This window comes from Haliotis cracherodii, unplaced genomic scaffold, assembly GCF_022045235.1.
Source record: "Haliotis cracherodii isolate W230 unplaced genomic scaffold, xgHalCrac1.p SCAF_6, whole genome shotgun sequence".
NCBI lineage: Eukaryota > Metazoa > Mollusca > Gastropoda > Lepetellida > Haliotidae > Haliotis > Haliotis cracherodii.
The window spans coordinates 3,511,436-3,531,333 of record NW_027266319.1 but is presented as its reverse complement, the minus strand read 5'-3'; the positions used below and the strand labels follow the sequence as shown (position 1 = coordinate 3,531,333).

The 19,898-nt window shown below is 43.7% G+C and overlaps 1 protein-coding gene across 1 annotated transcript in view; it reads left to right on the top strand.

Annotated features, from left to right (window-relative positions):
• LOC139445820 (multiple epidermal growth factor-like domains protein 6) overlaps window positions 1-19,898 on the top strand; it is a 35,322-nt gene that overhangs the window by 710 nt on the left and 14,714 nt on the right. The window contains exons 2-13 of the mRNA XM_071227048.1: window positions 1,374-1,481; window positions 6,540-6,797; window positions 8,238-8,429; window positions 9,179-9,316; window positions 10,153-10,401; window positions 10,902-11,114; window positions 12,837-12,977; window positions 14,642-14,776; window positions 14,906-15,040; window positions 16,926-17,063; window positions 18,211-18,345; window positions 19,116-19,250. Of these exons, the coding sequence (XP_071083149.1) occupies window positions 1,374-1,481; window positions 6,540-6,797; window positions 8,238-8,429; window positions 9,179-9,316; window positions 10,153-10,401; window positions 10,902-11,114; window positions 12,837-12,977; window positions 14,642-14,776; window positions 14,906-15,040; window positions 16,926-17,063; window positions 18,211-18,345; window positions 19,116-19,250 (1,977 nt within the window). The remainder of the gene's footprint in view (window positions 1-1,373; window positions 1,482-6,539; window positions 6,798-8,237; window positions 8,430-9,178; window positions 9,317-10,152; window positions 10,402-10,901; window positions 11,115-12,836; window positions 12,978-14,641; window positions 14,777-14,905; window positions 15,041-16,925; window positions 17,064-18,210; window positions 18,346-19,115; window positions 19,251-19,898) is intronic.

The following is a 19,898-nucleotide window of genomic DNA, read 5'->3' as shown; positions in this document are numbered from 1 at the left end:
CGAGACAAGCAATATGTGTTTCTAGACATCGCTGTACACATCCCAGCCAGGATAGAGTTGTGACAAGCAATGTGTGCTTCTAGACATCACTGTACACATCCCAACCCGGGTAGAGTCAAGACAAGCAATATGGGTGCTCTAGACACTACTGTTCACATCCCACCCCGGATAGAGTTGTGACAAGCAATATGGGTGCTCTAGACACTACCGGGTAGAGTGTCCGAGTAGAGTCAAGACAAGCCATCTGAGGTCTCTAGACACGTCTGTACATGACTCACCTCGGGTACAGTCAAGACATGCAAAATGGGTGCTCTAGACATCACTGTACACATCCCACCCCGGGTAGAGTCAAGACATACCATCTGCGATCTTTGGACACGTCTGCACACAGCTCACCCGGGATAGATTCAAGACAAGCCAGCTGAGGTCTCTAGACACGTCTGCACACGACTCACCCGGGATAGAGTCAAGACAAGCCATATGTGGTCTCTAGACACGTCTGCACACGACTCACCCGGGATAGAGTCAAGACAAGCCATATGTGGTCTCTAGACACGTCTGCACACGACTCAACCGGGATAGAGTCAAGACAAGCCATATGTGGTCTCTAGACACGTCTGCACACGACTCACCCGGGATAGAGTCAAGACAAGCCATATGTGGTCTCTAGACACGTCTACACACGACTCACCCCGGGAAGAGTCAAGGGACGCAACTCTCCAACTGTGCTGCAGCAGTGGGATTCCCTGGAGCCTGGGTGTGAGGAGGACGTCGCATTTATGAGGTTGTCTACCCCATCCTCCCATGCATCCCGAAAACTATCTCACTTTCACTCCGAGTCTCACTTGCAAACCCCTGCATCCCCAAAAGTACTTAACACAAATCTCAAGTTAAATTACTGAGAAAACATTATACATATAGGAAAAATGTACGTACACAATTATTTAAAAAAGTTTAATCTGCGTCCCAAAATCGATTTTATTTGTTCCCAGATTTTAGTTTATGTTTCCATAAACCTAAAAATCGTAGACCACGCCCCCTAGCAGACTACTGTTTCCTGGTTGAATAATTATGGTATGGGCGGGGCTTGTGTTACATCATTGCGCTGGACGATGTCACTGATTTCGTATTGCTATCCACGTTTTTAAAAATCTGTCTCTGAAGTTATTATTGTTGACGTATTTATATATAGGAATTGGCCGCGGTCGGTGTCCACACGTAAAACTCGCTTAAACCGAGTAGCACATTTACACAGTGTGCACACCGGAGTAAACGTTTATAACTCCATAAACGCCAAAAACATATTGAAATCATTCTTAAACAGCATGAATTGAGATAAGCGAGGACCCCCTGAAGTCTCCCACATGTTCCAGGAACCTTCGACTGCCACTGTGCTGCCGTTGATGAAGAGTGTTTCCCGTCCCCGACGCCGTGTTCATCTGGGTGTCAGTCGGGGTGGGACGGTCCCTTCTGTCAGCGCCGTGAGTACCTAGACTCCTTCTACCTCTAATGGCGGAGACATATACACAATACACAAGCTGTGATATATACCTGCAATACACAAGCTGTGATATATGCCTGCAATACACAAGCTGTGATATATACCTGCAATACACAAGCAGTGATATATACCTGCAATACACAAGCAGTGATATATACCTGCAAAACACCAGCTGTGATATAAACCTGCAATACACAAGCTGTGATATATGCCTGCAATACACAAGCTATGATATGTATCAGCAATACACAAGCAGTGATATATACCTGCAATACAAAAGCAGTGATATATACCTGCAATACACAAGCTGTGATATATACCTGCCATACACAAGCTGTGATATATACCTGCAATACACAAGCTGTGATATATGCCTGCCATACACAAGCTGTGATATATATCTGCAATACACAAGCTGTGATATATACCTGCCATACGCAAGCAGTGATATATACCTCCAATACAGAAGCAGTGATATATACCTGCAATACACAAGCTGTGATATATACATGCAATACACAAGCTGTGATATATACCTGCAATACAAAAGCAGTGATATATACCTGCAATACACAAGCTGTGATATATACCTGCAATACACAAGCTGTGATATATACCTGCAATACACAAGCAGTGATATATACCTCCAATACACAAGCTGTGATATATACCTGCAATACACAAGCTGTGATATATACCTGCAATACACAAGCTGTGATATATGCCTGCAATACACAAGCTGTGATATATACCTGCAATACACAAGCAGTGATATATACCTGCAATACACAAGCTGTGATATATACCTGCAATACACCAGCTGTGATATAAACCGGCAATACACAACCTGTGATATATGCCTGCAATACACAAGCTATGATATGTATCAGCAATACACAAGCAGTGATATATACCTGCAATACAAAAGCAGTGATATATACCTGCAATACACAAGCTGTGATGTATACCTGCCATACACAAGCTGTGATATATACCTGCAATACAAAAGCAGTGATATATACCTGCAATACACAAGCTGTGATATATACCTGCCATACACAAGCCGTGATATATATCTGTAATACACAAGCTGTAATATATGCCTGCAATACACAAGCTGTGATATATACCTGCAATACACAAGCTGTGATATATACCTGCAATACACAAGCAGTGATATATACCTGCAATACACAAGCTGTGATATATACCTGCAATACACAAGCTGTGATATATACCTGCAATACACAAGCAGTGATATATACCTCCAATACACAAGCTGTGATATATACCTGCAATACACAAGCTGTGATATATACCTGCAATACACAAGCTGTGATATATACCTGCAATACACAAGCTGTGATATATACCTGCAATACACAAGCTGTGATATATACTTGCAATACACAAGCTGTGATATATACCTGCAATACACAAGCTGTAATATATATCTGTAATACACAAGCTGTAATATATGCCAGCAATACACAAGCAGTGATATATACCTGCAATACACAAGCTGTGATATATACCTGCAATACACAAGCAGTGATATATACCTGCAATACACAAGCTGTGATATATACCTGCAATACAGAAGCTGTGACATATACCTGCAATACACAAGCTGTGATATATGCCTGCAATACACAAGCTGTGATATATACCTGCAATACACAAGCAGTGATATATACCTGCAATACACAAGCTGTGATATATACCTGCAATACACCAGCTGTGATATAAACCGGCAATACACAACCTGTGATATATGCCTGCAATACACAAGCTATGATATGTATCAGCAATACACAAGCAGTGATATATACCTGCAATACAAAAGCAGTGATATATACCTGCAATACACAAGCTGTGATGTATACCTGCCATACACAAGCTGTGATATATACCTGCAATACAAAAGCAGTGATATATACCTGCAATACACAAGCTGTGATATATACCTGCCATACACAAGCCGTGATATATATCTGTAATACACAAGCTGTAATATATGCCTGCAATACACAAGCTGTGATATATACCTGCAATACACAAGCTGTGATATATACCTGCAATACACAAGCAGTGATATATACCTGCAATACACAAGCTGTGATATATACCTGCAATACACAAGCTGTGATATATACCTGCAATACACAAGCAGTGATATATACCTCCAATACACAAGCTGTGATATATACCTGCAATACACAAGCTGTGATATATACCTGCAATACACAAGCTGTGATATATACCTGCAATACACAAGCTGTGATATATACCTGCAATACACAAGCTGTGATATATACTTGCAATACACAAGCTGTGATATATACCTGCAATACACAAGCTGTAATATATATCTGTAATACACAAGCTGTAATATATGCCAGCAATACACAAGCAGTGATATATACCTGCAATACACAAGCTGTGATATATACCTGCAATACACAAGCAGTGATATATACCTGCAATACACAAGCTGTGATATATACCTGCAATACACAAGCAGTGATATATACCTGCAATACACAAGCTGTGATATATACCTGCAATACACAAGCAGTGACATATACCTGCAATACACAAGCTGTGATATATACCTGCAATACACAAGCTGTGATATATACCTGCAATACACAAGCTGTGATATATACCTCCAATACACAAGCTGTGATATATACCTGCAATACACAAGCTGTGATATATACCTGCAATACACAAGCTGTGATATATGCCTGCAATACACAAGCTGTGATATATACCTGCAATACACAAGCAGTGATATATACCTGCAATACACAAGCAGTGATATATACCTGCAATACACCAGCTGTGATATAAACCTGCAATACACAACCTGTGATATATGCCTGCAATACACAAGCTATGATATGTATCAGCAATACACAAGCAGTGATATATACCTGCAATACAAAAGCAGTGATATATACCTGCAATACACAAGCTGTGATGTATACCTGCCATACACAAGCTGTGATATATACCTGCAATACACAAGCTGTGATATATATCTGCAATACACAAGCTGTGATATATACCTGCCATACACAAGCAGTGATATATACCTCCCATACAGAAGCAGTGATATATACCTGCAATACACAAGCTGTGATATATACCTGCAATACAAAAGCAGTGATATATACCTGCAATACACAAGCTGTGATATATACCTGCCATACACAAGCTGTGATATATATCTGTAATACACAAGCTGTAATATATGCCTGCAATACACAAGCTGTGATATATACCTGCAATACAAAAGCAGTGATATATACCTGCAATAACAAGCTGTGATATATACCTGCAATACACAAGCTGTGATATATACCTGCAATACACAAGCTGTGATATATACTTGCAATACACAAGCTGTGATATATACCTGCAATACACAAGCTGTGATATATATCTGTAATACACAAGCTGTAATATATGCCTGCAATACACAAGCAGTGATATATACCTGCAATACACAAGCTGTGATATATACCTGCAATACACAAGCTGTGATATATACCTGCAATACACAAGCTGTGATATATACCTGCAATACACAAGCTGTGATATATACCTGCAATACACAAGCTGTAATATATGCCTGCAATACACAAGCTGTGATATATACCTGCAATACACAAGCTGTGATATATACCTGCAATAACAAGCTGTGATATATACCTGCAATACACAAGCTGTGATATATACCTGCAATACACAAGCTGTGATATATACCTGCAATAACAAGCTGTGATATATACCTGCAATACACAAGCCGTGATACATACCTGCAATACACAAGCTGTGATATATACCTGTCACATATTCGTTGTGATGTACACATTCAATACACACAGCTACAATTAAGGCGAATACGTTGTGGTATACAACATCATACACAGCTGTTATATTGATGACGAAGGTGTGATATATAGCTGTTGTATTTATTACTAAGGTGAGACATAGAACTGTTATATTGATAACTGAGGTGTGATATGTAGCGGTTATAATGATGGCTAATGTGTGGTATATAGCTGTCATATTGATGGCTAAGGTGTGATATACAGCTGTTATAATGATGGCTAAGGTGTGATATACAGCTGTTATATTGATGGCTAAGGTCTGATATACAGCTGTTACATTGATGGCTAAGCTGTGATGTATAGCTGTTGTATTGATGACTAGGGTGTGATATACAGCTGTCATGTTGATGACTAAGGTGTGACATACAGCTGTTATATTGATGGCTAAGGTGTGATATACAGCTGTTACATTGATGGCTAAGCTGTGATGTATAGCTGTTATATTGATGACTAGGGTGTGATATACAGCTGTCATATTGATGACTAAGGTGTGACATACAGCTTTTGTATTGATGACTAAGGTGTGATATATCGCTTTTATATTGATGACTAAGGTATGATATAGAGCTGTTATATTTATGACTAGGGTATGATATAGAGCTGTTATACTGATGACTAAGGTGTGGTATAGAGCTGTCATATTGATGACTAAGGTGTAATATACAGCTGTTATATTGATGACTAAGGTGTAATATACAGCTGTCATATTGATGACTAAGGTGTAATATACAGCTGTTATACTGATGACTAAGGTGTAATATACAGCTGTCATATTGATGACTAAGGTGTAATATACAGCTGTTATATTGATGACAAAGGTGTGACATACAGCTGTCATGTTGACGACTGCGGTGTGATACAACTGTTATAATGATGATTTACGTGTCATATAGATGTTATAGTGATTACTAAGGTGTCACATAGCCGTTATATTCACGACTAAGGTGTGGTATATAGCTCTCATATTGATGATCAACGTCTCATATAGATGTTATTTTGATGACTACGGTGTGATGTATAGCTGTGATGTATAGCTATAGCTGTATAGCTACGACGTGATACAGGTGTGATATTGGTGACTCTGGAAATGTGATATTGCTCAAAGGAATAAAATTGACTATTCCCCGTGTTTTCAGAGAACGTAGCCTACAACAGGTCGGCAAGTCAGAGCGGGGTTTACGTCGACAGCTCTGACTGTGTCCCTGATATCCTGGATGTACAGAGTTTCTGCGGCGCGCATGGGGCGCAGCTCGCCGTGGACGGAAATGACGACACAGACTACTGGCATGGATCATGCGCAGTCACGGACACAAGTAATCAGTCTGCTTGGTGGAGACTGGACCTCGGCGCCACATATAACATCAGCAGCCTGCAGATATATCAAGCTAACCATGGTATGTACGACACAGCGACCTGCAGATATATCAAGCTAACCATGGTATGTACGACACAGCGACCTGCAGATATATCAAGCTAACCATGGTATGTACGACACAGCGACCTGCAGATATATCAAGTTAACCATGGTATGTACGACACAGCGACCTGCAGATATATCAAGTTAACCATGGTATGTACGACACAGCGACCTGCAGATATATCAAGCTAACCATGGTATGTACGACACAGCGACCTGCAGATATATCAAGCTAACCATGGTATGTAAGACACAGCCAACTGCAGATATATAACGCTAACCATTGTATGTATGACACCGCCAACTGCAGATATATCACTGTGGCCATGTCCCTAATCACGACTGAGGAAATGTCCCTAACCTAGACTAAGGTCATGTCCCTAACAACGACTGAGGTCCTGCTCCTAACGACTACAGTGATCATGTCCCTAACAACGACTGTGATCATGTCCCTAACCACGACTAAGGTCATGTCCCTAACAACGACTGAGGTCATGTCCCTAACGACTACAATGATTATGTCCCTAACAACGACTGAGGTCATGTCCCTAACGACGATGGTGGTCATGTCCCTAACAACGACTGAGGTCATGTCCCTAACGACTACTGTGATCATGTCCCTAACGACGACTGAGGTCATGTCCCTAACGACGACTGTGGTCATGTTCCTAACGACGACAGTGGTCATGTCCATGACCTCAAGCTCCATCTGTTACCGCCAGGAAGAATACCGATGGTGTCTGCATGCTATATCTAATTTTCAATATTTTCAACGACGCCGACCGTCTCTGTTGGCTAGCTTGTTTGCTTGTATGTTTGTTTGTTGTTCAACGCCGCACTCAGCTATCCAGCTATATGATGACGGCGGTCTGTAAATAATCAAATCTGGACCAAACAATCCAGTGTTTGATATCATCGGCATCGATCCTCGCAACAGGGACACGATGACATGCATCAACTAAGTGAGCGAGCTTGACCATCCGATCCCGTTAGTCGCCTCCTGCGACAAGCATGGGTTGCTGAATAACTATTCTAACCCGGATCTTCACGCGGCTAGCTTGTAGTCAGACCTACCTACGAGATGGATACTGTAGATGGCTGTGTTGTGGAGGGTGCACATGTTGCTGATCCACTGTCATACTTCATTTCTGGGGGCAGTCTTCTAAGGCGCCGCAATTCGCTATCCAGAGTTGCGTCCCTTGGGCACGCCAGAAACCTATGATTGTGGGTTCGAATCCCGGTTCGCGTTGATTATGTTTCTAGGTTCAGCCCCATACCCGTGCTTTTTGGTTTCACCGAAAGGGTAAACGGCTTTCCTCCCACATCAAGCTGACACGCCTTGATGTAACTGGAATACTCTTAAAAGCGGCATTAAACCCAACTCACTCACCCACTCTCACTACTTCATCTCTTCCAGCTCCTCTGGTGCCGCCTTATATCGAGGTGTTTGTGGACGGACAGGAATGTTACAACGTCACTGGGAGCGACATCAGCAGCACGATCATTGACGTCATGTGTCACCAGACGTTGTCGGGCTCCACACTGACGTTGCGAACATCTTCTGTCGACACTGCGCCGTCCCTCACGTTGTGCGAAGTCAAAATATTCCGTGAGTATTAGACTAAATATAAAATATCTGTCCCCGACATGAAACCACTTGCGACGCGCTGGTCGCCATTAATAAATGTATACCACTCAACACAAGTAAAGAATAGACTGTGTGTTACAATACCCACCAGTCATGTGAAAAAATCCGGAGTTCTTTTAATTCCTTTGAGTAGCATATATAAGAAATAAACGACGAGTGGAATTTGTTTATCGTACAATAAAACACTGCAGGGAGAATGTATGTACAGCCGCTTTAAGGATGATGATAAAATGTACAAACCTTAAAAATATTTTCCCGTATTTAAATAATGATGACTCCCTCAATGGAATCCAACCTCGGCAATGTCAGACAAGTCTATTTTATGGACAGGTGGGTATTTCCCGCATACTCTCACCATCCTGGCGTCGATTACTTGTATCCTTTCTCCTAATACCGATTGTCATATCTCTCCCACTTTTGAATGCGATCGTTCGGCCACTGCGTTTCTCTGCATTTCCCCAGCTAGACTTATGGGGAACAACTCACAAGGCACTTCCCTCTCAAAACTAACGTCGACCAATTTACGACGTCATCAAGTTGCGAGCGTATGCTCGAATCTCCAGAAATGACGTCATGATGGGACACTGTTTTATCGTGAAATAAACCACGCTTCGTTCTTCATTGTTCTTTGTGATTCATCTTATAGCTAGCTATCTTATATATTGATTTACAAACTGAAGTAGTCATTGGCTTCATCCGTTGTTTTTCAGGGTGCAGTGATTTCTGGTTCGGCAGCAAGTGTCAGTACAAATGTCACTGTAATGATACCCTCGAGGTATGCGATAAAACCTCGGGCGCATGCGCAAGTCAGTGTGCCGCAGCCTGGACCGGTGCGAGCTGCCGGGATCGTGAGTATCTACATCAGAGAACGACAGCTATAGAATTGGAATGTAGAGGCCCAACAACGCTATTAACTGTTTAACAATAGGGGCACCAACATGCGTTCCAGGATACCGGTGGGTGAGGATACCTGGCGCTATGAATTTCGATAGTGATTCATAAACACAATGTCATGCTCACCCGTGAAGATCCGGGGTAGAACAGGTCTTCAGCAACCCATGCCTGCCGTAAAAGGCGACTATGCTTGTTGTAAGTGACGACTAACGGGATCGGTTAGCTAGGCTCGCTGACTTGGCTGATGCGTCATCTTATCCCAATTGCGTGGATCGAGGCTCGTGATATCAATAACTGGATTGTCTGTCCCAAACTCGTTTAATTCTACAGACCGCCATCACATAGCTTGAATATTGCTAAGTGCGGCGTTAAACAACAAGCAAACAAACAAACCAACAGGGATCCGATGAAACTCTACTTGTTTGCCAGTTTATTTAATTGTTGTGTGCTTTTCAATATTTAGTTTAATAGTGTAATTGTCGGGGTTTTTTGGTATTATTTTCTTGATTGCTTGGGGTCCGCTGAGCGAGTCCGTTAGTATAGCAACAAACAAACAAACAAACATAAACACATGCTAATGATACATTTGGAATCGTACAATGAACTCTGCATTAAGTCAACTATTTTTTTCGCTTTTATGTTATTAGGAGTTGAACCAAAGGCGTTTACATGATTGTGTTGGACCGAGATACGGTTTGAATAGCGGCGTTTTACAAGCGGCGAGTAAAACTCACACACTCACTCGTGAACATGATATGACAAAACGTGTGCTTGTGTCTACCCCGTCTAGACAACATGGCCTTGCATCAGTCCGCCTACCAGGACGGCACATGGAGCGACGCCGACAACTGCTCGACGTCCTCAACCGTCTACTGCGGCCCCAGACCGGCGACACTGGCGGTAGATGGCAGCACTGATCAGAACTTCCGGCACGGATCCTGTTCCCAGACTGCACTTGGGCGAACCATCACTTCCTGGAGCCTCAATTTGGGGAGTCTGCATCAGATCTACAGGATGAAGATATACTTTCCTCAAAAAGGTTCCTTCACATTATGCAATCCTAGAGCTTGCAAGTTTATTTTTTCACCCTGTGTTGCGAGAAATATGATAATGGAATTTAGTGTGAAGTATTAGTGATTACTTAGACCTAATTCACCTTTTGTGATCATTCCCGAGGTGGCTTCAAGTAAAAGTAAAATGGGCGAGGGGTAGCCTTGTGGTTACAGCATTGGCTCGTCACGTCGACGACCCGGGTTCGATTCCCCACATTGGTACAATGTGTGAAGCCCATTTCTGGTGTCCCCCGCCGTGATATTGCTGGAAAATTGCTAAAAGCGGCGTAAAACCATACTCACTCACTCTAGCAATTAACGATTACCTTAAGAACGCGGAAAATCGCTTTCACCCACACTACAGACCAGACTGTCATTGTCTCGAGACGTAGGAACACAGAGCCTCTACACCGATATTACTATGCGTCTTACAAATGTACGGCGAGCTTGATAAAACGTCGTTCTGGGGTTTCTCATGCGCTTGCAGATATATACCCCACCACGGGGTTACAAGTGACAGTGGACGGCGCCGTGTGCTACGTCACCAACACCTCTCTCACCGACATCGCCAACATCAATTGCCGCCAGCCTCTGATGGGCGTGTTCGTGTCCATCAATTTGCCCCCTCTCCCGACTAGCCCGGGGGTGACTGGCTCCCCGACAGACAGAACCCTCGCTCTCTGCGAAGTCGAGATTTATGGTGAGGAGAAATCTTACACTATACAATTATTAACTACGCCAACGATAACAATTTCCTTTCGACCGCAATAAATCAAAACGTGACGCGGTGAAGACACAGAGAAAACAACTTCAATGAAGTATATGATACGCGTACAGTTAATTAAATGTCAAGGCCGAGCTTGCAGATAACAAATCATTTGAGATTCTTTGTCACTCTTCCTTTCTTGAAGTGGACGTAGCGTACCCGAGTGGTTAAAGCGTTCGCTCGTCAAGCCAAAAGCCCGGGTTCGATTCCCAACATGGGTACAATGTGTGAAGCCCTTTTCTGGTGTCCCATGATATTGCTGGAATATTGCTTACAGAGGCGTAAAACCATACTCACTCACTCACTCACTCACTCTTGGGAGAGTGTATTGCGTTTAATCAATCAAAATTAGTTAGGCCAGACTCTTTTTACTTGCTTTACATATCCACCGAAAGTAAATTTGTTGAAATGGATTTTTTTCTCTCCAGAATTTGCCTATTTTTTTTATCCCGACGATAAGCTGAGAGCATATTGCACTAAAGAGATTCTAACCAACCAAGGACCCAATGAATGAATTCGTTATTCGTGGTCACTATATTTCCGAAAAAAGAAATTAGATGAGTGTTTTTCGCTTGAACTCGTCGGTTTTTTATCACAGCGAGATATGCAAAATCGAATATATAATACAAGCCATGCAGTAGCGTAACTTGTGTCTTTTTTCCCCAAGACCCCTAATGGTACTGTCAACCTGACATTAGGTTTTGAGCTGAATTGTCACGATGAAATGCTTGTTTGCTTCAAAAGAATATCACTGTAATGTTTCAACCTAAGCAACTACATGACATTTACGTATATTTTTAATAAACTCTAAGTTGTATATTGACGTTCCCTCAACGCAAAGACATTACCGGTTGGTTGCCGAGAACACTTGAGACCGGAAGTACAAGTAAAAAACATCTGAACTGAATTAGACAATTTAATCCCACCATTTCATTATTTGGTTATAAACATCTATTCATTGTAAATCTGGACTGATAATTGTAAACTATTTTTTTGTTTGTTAAAAATTCAAATCAATATTGTTTAAATTAATGTCGGAGAAATCGTGCACCGACTCGCCGTTATTTACAGCAACCACGGTCAGATTACTACTATCGACGCCTTGAAACGAACCTTAGTTGCCAGAGAATGGATACATTTATCATAAATGCCATACTGTGACTCGTTAAAAGTCCTATATGTTGCAGTCTGACTATCATATGTCAACATAACGTTTTCACAATCGAGTGCGTTTAGCGAGGGAAATCTCAGCGGTGACTGGTCAAATTGTTCCATACGTAAAAACAATCCGGTATTGTATGAGTAAATGTCAATTTTAACTGACGTACCAAAGAGCACTGGTTACCGTTACCCACATGTTGGTGGTGATGAGGTTTATAGGGAGATTATGTTCCTTTCAAAGTTTGACCGCCATCATCTATATATCCAATACGCGCGTGCATGCAAATGGACTTGGAAATGGTTTGCGGGATTTATTAAAAATTTGTTGGAAAATAAATTGTCCGTAGATCATATTTTCAAATAAACTTGATCACTGGACTTGCTGGAGGGTCTGTGTTGTGGATTAAAAATGAAAGATCGGAGAGGCAGTGAAGGCTGTAAGGTTTACAGAACACAAGTACTGGCTACAACCTATGCATGGTTGAATCGTTGCAGAGTGTGATGACTTCTGGTTCGGCAGTAACTGTAGCCGGCTGTGCAGATGTCAAAACACGTCGGAGATCTGTGACAAGATGACGGGGGAGTGTCCTCGAAGTGGCTGCAGCGCCGGGTGGATTGGGCCGGGCTGTCAGTCAGGTGAGTGTGACAAGATGACGGGGGGAGCGTCCACGCAGTGACTGTAGCGTCGGGTGGATTGGGCCAGGCTGTCAGTCAGGTGAGTGTGACAAGATGACGGGGGAGCGTCCACGCAGTGACTGTAGCGTCGGGTGGATTGGGCCGGGCTGTCAGTCAGGTGAGTGTGACAAGATGACGGGGGAGCGTCTACGCAGTGACTGTAGCGTCGGGTGGATTGGGCCAGGCTGTCAGTCAGGTGAGTGTGACAAGATGACGGGGGAGCGTCCACGCAGTGACTGTAGCGTCGGGTGGATTGGGCCGGGCTGTCAGTCAGGTGAGTGTGACAAGATGACGGGGGAGCGTCCACGCAGTGACTGTAGCGTCGGGTGGATTGGGCCGGGCTGTCAGTCAGGTGAGTGTGACAAGATGACGGGGGAGCGTCCACGCAGTGACTGTAGCGTCGGGTGGATTGGGCCGGGCTGTCAGTCAGGTGAGTGTGACAAGATGACGGGGGAGCGTCCACGCAGTGACTGTAGCGTCGGGGGGCGGGAGAGAGTGACAGAATAACCGGGAAGAGTGACAAGTTGGCGGGGGAGAGTGACAAGGTGACGGGCGAGATTAACAATGTGACGGGGGAGAGTGACAAGGTGACGGGTGAGAGTGACAAGGTGACGGGTGAGAGCGACAAGGTGGCGGGGGAGAGTGGCATGGTGGCGGGGGAGATAGACAAGGTGACGGGGGAGAGTGACATGGTGGCGGAGGAGATAGACAAGGTGACGGGGGAGAGTGACAGGGTGACGGGAGAGAGTGATAAGGTGACGGGTGAGAGTGACAAGGTGACGGGGGGAGAGCGACAAAGTGACGGGGGGAGAGCGACAAGGTGGCGGGGGGGAGAACGACAAGGCGGTGTGTGTGTGTGGGGGGGGAGAGTGACAAGGTGGCGGGGGGAGAGCGACAAGGTGGCGGGGGGAGAGTGACAAGGTGGCGGGGGAGAGCGACAAGGTGACGGGGGAGAGCGACAAGGGGGTGGGGGGAGAGCGACAAGGTGGCGTGGGGAGAGCGACAAGGTGACGGGGGGAGAGCGACAAGGCGGTGTGTGTGTGTGGGGGGGGGGGGGGAGAGTGACAAGGAGACAATGAGAGAGTGACAAGGTGACGGGGGAGAGCGACAATGTGGCCGGGGGGGGGGGGGGCGGGGGGGGAGTGACAAGGTGACGGGGAGAGAGTGACAAGGTGACGGGGGAGAGCGACAATGTGGCGGGGCAGAGTGACAGGATACGAGGGAATGCTGGTCAATCCTAAGCGTAACTGTGATTTGATGCGTTGATGATTCTGCGAAAGATTGGTTTGGAGATTAAATATGTTTTTCAGCTACAGCGGCAAAACCAGATATTTTTTTGTATTTTTAACTATGAATTTGAATTTGCTTTCAAGAAAAACGTCTTGCAAAAACATTTATTTTTGTAGCAGGCATTTCCATTTTCTTAAACGGTTTTTTCTTGATTTTTCGCTGACGAATTACTTTTTTTCGATAAAGTCCCACCCATCCTCAGAATATCAAATGGTTGCTCCCTAAGCAGGTAGTATATTGTACCAAATACAAGCAAACTGTGAAGGGTGCTACCGTCGTATATGGTTCAATATTAGAGAAGCTCTGGTCTCATCTCGATACTCCTCTCTCCCCAGCATGTCCCCGCTCCACTCATGGACTCAACTGTTCCTACAGCTGCGGCAAGTGCGCGAACAACGCCGTCTGTGATCACGTGACCGGGGCATGTCCAGGATCCTGTGCGGCTGGCTTTGTCGCCAAGGGCTGCACTGGTAGGTAGTCACAGACGCCTGCAGACTTCCTGGTACATTTGGAACAAATATTATCAATATCAGAAATGGCAAGGTAAATGTGAAGACAAGTTTTAACCAATACCTAACAGCTATTTTCTTGTCTGGCAGAATGTCTGACTGGCTTGTATGGCATAAACTGTGATCAGTCATGTCCTAGTTGCCCTGGAAACGGTTCCTGCGAGCGCCTCAACGGCACCTGTTCTACACCCTGTCCCGCACACCACACTGGAACCAACTGTGACCGTGCGTATCTCGAAGTCTTAAATTGATACCTAGAATTTGGTAAAACAGAAAACATGGATATCTCGAAGTCTTTAATTGACGTTTTGAAGTTAGTAGAACAGGACACGGGAATATTTTGTCATATTAAAGTAGACCAAAATACATCAGCATTAGTTCCTAAACAATTGTCCTCTCCATGTATGCACCTCGTGGACGTACGCGTCTTGTGACAGGACAATCACTATTGCCACGAGGAGCGATCGGGTAGCCTAGTGGTTAAAGCGTTCGCTCGTCAAGTCGAAGGCCCACGTTCGAATGAGTGAAGCCCATTTCTGGTGTCCCTCGCCGTGATATTGCTGGAATATTGCTAAAAGTGGCGTGAAAACAATACTCACTAACTCAGTATTGCCATTATGTCTACGTCTAACGGGATCGGGTGGTCAAGGCTCGCTGACTTGGTTGATGTATGTCATCTTATCCCAATTGCGTGGATCGATGCTCGTGATGTCAAGACACTGGATTGTCTGGTCCAGACTCGATTATTTACAGACCGCCGTCATACAGCTGCAATGTTGCTGAGTGCGGCGTTAAACAACAAACAAATCAAATCAGGTCTATGAAGCAGTAAGTATATACCCCGAAATGTTGTGTTCCACATAATAAAGACGTTGACATAAATAAAATAAGTCTCTTCCTTAAAACTTTATAACGTATACATTGTGGACTATTCCCACAAACACCTTTTCCCTAGCTATGTATTCCGGCTGAAAAGCGAACTTTCTGCAAATACACATGTTGCTTTCGGGGGACTATCAAAAATAATCTCCTCCGATCCTGAATGTAGGCACACACTGTACTAAAAGAGAGGCGATGATGATGATGATGATGCTGATGATGATGATGATGATATTTGGAGATTTTACGTACGCTTTCCGTCACGATGTTTTTTTCGCATACTGGCCCGCCAGGCCATTTTGTGTGGGTTTGAAAAATATGGAGCAACTGAGGAAGGAAGGGGCGTTGGGGTTGCATATTTAGATTTTGGAGAATTTTGAATTTTGCCAGAGGTGGAGGGAAGAAGAGATTTCAGGGGTAGTGTGATTGATTTCATTTTTTATTTAATTGTGATGGTTTGGGTTTAAATTAGTGGTGATTTTGTGTGTGTGATTATATACGGCCAACGAGGCCAGTTTAATTAGGAAGATGCCTAAGACTTTAAATGTGTGTGCGGGCGCGTGCGTGCGCGTGCGCGTGTGTGTATAATGGGCTGGGGACAGTCACAAGATAGGTGAGTTGAGATCCTTGAGTTCTTTTACAAAATTATCAAAAATACATTTAACGGTTATTACTCAAGAGCGATATACTTAAAATTTCGCGTGTGTGTGTGTGTGTGTGTGTGTGTGTGTGTGTAATGGACTGTTTTTCTATCATTCACAATATAGGTGAGTTGAGATCCTTGAGTTCTTTTACAAAATTATCAAAAATACATTTAACTGTTATTACTCTTTGGCGATATCACAGGGCCACGGATAGCCATACTATACTGACTGTACTGATTACATTTAAAAAAAGATGTAATCAGTACAGTCAGTATAGTATGGCTATCCGTGGCCCTGTGGGCGATATACTTAAAATTTTGCTAATAGAAATATATAATTAAAGGATTGAGAATGAGAAGTTTTTAGTATGATGGTGAGAGATTAGAGTTTAGAGTGAGGTGAAAGAATAATAAAATGATCCCTTGGGTGTGTCTCCCGGGCTGGCTTTCAGGCAATGCTCTGTTCTCGTTCTGGGAGAACTGCAACTGAGCGATTGTGCCAGTTAGGCAGATGGGGCCAGTTGGCCAGATGTGAATATTATCACTACCAAAGCGTGGATCTGAAACGTAGGCTCCTTTACTTGTCAGGTTGTCATGACGACTGGTACGGCGCCAAGTGTCAGTTTCACTGTGGAGAGTGTCGAAATGACGGTCCTTGCAACAAAACGACTGGCCGCTGCCCGAATGGCTGCGACTCTGGGTGGCAGGGGGCGCTGTGTCAACAAGGTGAGTAGTACACTAGGGTGGCTGTGCCAACAAGGTAAGAGGTACACCAGGGGGCGCTGTGTCAACAAGGTAGGAAGTACACCAGGGGGCGCTGTGTCAACAAGGTAAGAAGTACACTGGGGGCGCTGTGTCAATAAGGTAAGAAGTACATTAGGGGGCGCTGTGTCAACAAGGTAGGAAGTTCACCAGGGGGCGCTGTGTCAACAAGGTAGGAAGTTCACCAGGGGGCGCTGTGTCAACAAGGTAGGAAGTACACCAGGGGCGCTGTGTCAACAAGGTAGGAAGTACACCAGGGGGCGCTGTGTCAACAAGGTAGGAAGTACACCAGGGGGCGCTGTGTCAACAAGTTTCAACGACCAGGATGTCAAAAACAGTTTGACACTGACGACACATCACTTCCAATAAAAGTCTGACGATATTCACTTTTGTTAATTTAGTTGTTTATTCAGAGGCACCCAAGTACCCCACAATACCGTAGAATAAATAATCAAAAGCACCTTCTCGAGGCAAGGGAGTTAACTGACTGTAAAAGCTCAGTTTCCATCCTCGCCCAACTCCACTGGAATTTCTGGGCTCGATCGTATGGCGCCACCGGTGGCATTTACAAGTTTTGTCCCTTCTATGTCCATACTATTTACCAATCAGATTTCACCTCTCATATTTCTGGCATTTGCTTCAAATAAAATGGCGTCGCCAAGTGAAGACGATCTGATCGATTATAAAGATCTATATTGTAATAAAAAGGGTCTTACTTCGCGAAGTGCATCAAATGACGTGAGCACCTTGATTGAAAACATGGAAAGATTTGGAAAATATCTGTCGACACCCAGTAGACGGTACACATGCTATGCATGTCCTGCAATCAACTGAAATCTGCACAGCAGTTTACGAACCGGATGTCGATTTCGTTACGCGATTTTGATTGGACTAGACTCGATTGGCCAGCCAAAATATAACTCCATAATTTCGCCCTAGTTCGGCAAGGGTGGAAACTGGACTTTTACAGTCAGTTAACTCCCTTGATTCTTGAAGATGAATTAAAAGAGGAATCGGAGTAGGTTGTTAATAAGGCTTCAGGACTTTAATACGTCTTTTAGTTTCGGTATGAGAGTTAGCGCACCTGACTACCTCACTGTCCCTGTCCCAGAGTGTGCTGACGGCCGGTTCGGCATAGACTGCAGCCAAGTGTGTGGACACTGCGTGGACCCCGCCCCCTGTGACAAGCTGACCGGCATCTGTCTGGACGAATGTGCTCCTGGCTGGGGTGGAGATTTATGTAACAGTACGTAGCTGGTTCTCAATCAACATCATTTTCCAACCCACGATTAAATACCAGGCTTCTATAAAGTATGACTTTGTTCAATAAACAACGTATGTAAAACAACGGGTTTGATATGAGAAATTTGTAATAAGTTGTCTTCACAATCACATGTTTGGTGCTTGCTGTACATAGTTTAGCACAGTATTCTTCCAAGTAGTTCACTGTATGTAATGCATGATTCATACCGTTTCATGCGGCTGTTTACGGTTCTGCATGGTTTATTGCTTTGACAATAGGCAGAGATTATACACCCGTATATGTTCTTTGTGTCTGGATACGTAGGAAATCAACAGGTTGGTCTGTAGTTTACAATTACTGAACATAATACGGTTGCATGATATATTCACGATGTTTGAGTTGAACACAATAACATTTTTCTAAACAAATTCAAACCGGAAGTAATCACAACACAATCCCAGTTAACCAAACGGAACCGTACACAGGAGTGAGTGAGGGAGTTAGGTTTAACGCCGCTTTGGATAGCATTCCACTTATATCACCGCTTGATGTGGGAGGAAAGCCTGAAGTGATGCAGGTCTTAGACGTGACCGGAGCATGTCCAGGATCCTGTTCGGCTGGCTTTGTCGCCAAGGAGTGCAGTGGTAGGTTGTCAGAGACGCCTGCAGACTTCCTGCTGCATTTGGATAAAATATTATCAATATTAGAAATAGCAAGGTAAATGTGAAGACAAGTTTTAACCAATACCTAACAGCTATTTTCTTGTCTGGCAGAATGTCTGACTGGCTTGTACGGCATAAACTGTGATCAGTCATGTCCTAGTTGCCCTGGAAACGGTTCCTGCGAGCGCCTCAACGGCACCTGTTCTACACCCTGTCCCGCACACCACACTGGAACCAATTGTGACCGTGCGTATCTCGAAGTCTTATATTGATACCTAGAATTTGGTAAAACAGAAAACATGGATATCTCGAAGTCTTTAATTTATATTTAGAAGTTGGGAAACAGGAAACATGGACATCGAAAACTTTAATTGACGTTTTGAAGTTAGGAGAACAGGACACAGGAGTATTTTGTCATATCAAAGTAGACCAAAATACATCAGCATTAGCTCCTATACAATTGTCTTCTCCGTGTATGCAGCTCATTGTGTCAATGTAAACTCCTATACATGTATACATTTGATGCCTCGAGGGTTTCACATTAGCCTGTTTCTTACAGTTGGATGCAAACTGCGTGTAACCCCAATCTATCAGCAATCTAGCCCTGCAATAATGAAAATATGTAATTCGAGCATAGTCTCATATACCATATACTCAGATACCAAATTCAGTGTAAACATCTAACTAGGTAAACCAATACATCATCTACTTTCCCCGCTCACATGCACAACATTTACTCACGTCCGTGATATTGGACATGGGCTATACATACGTGTGTATATGTAAATATACCATGCGTACACGTGATAATTAACTAAGGCGTGTATATAAGGCATGTAAATGGTGTAAGGCACACATTGGTTGTTTTCCAATCAGTCAAATGAGAAGAGGTTA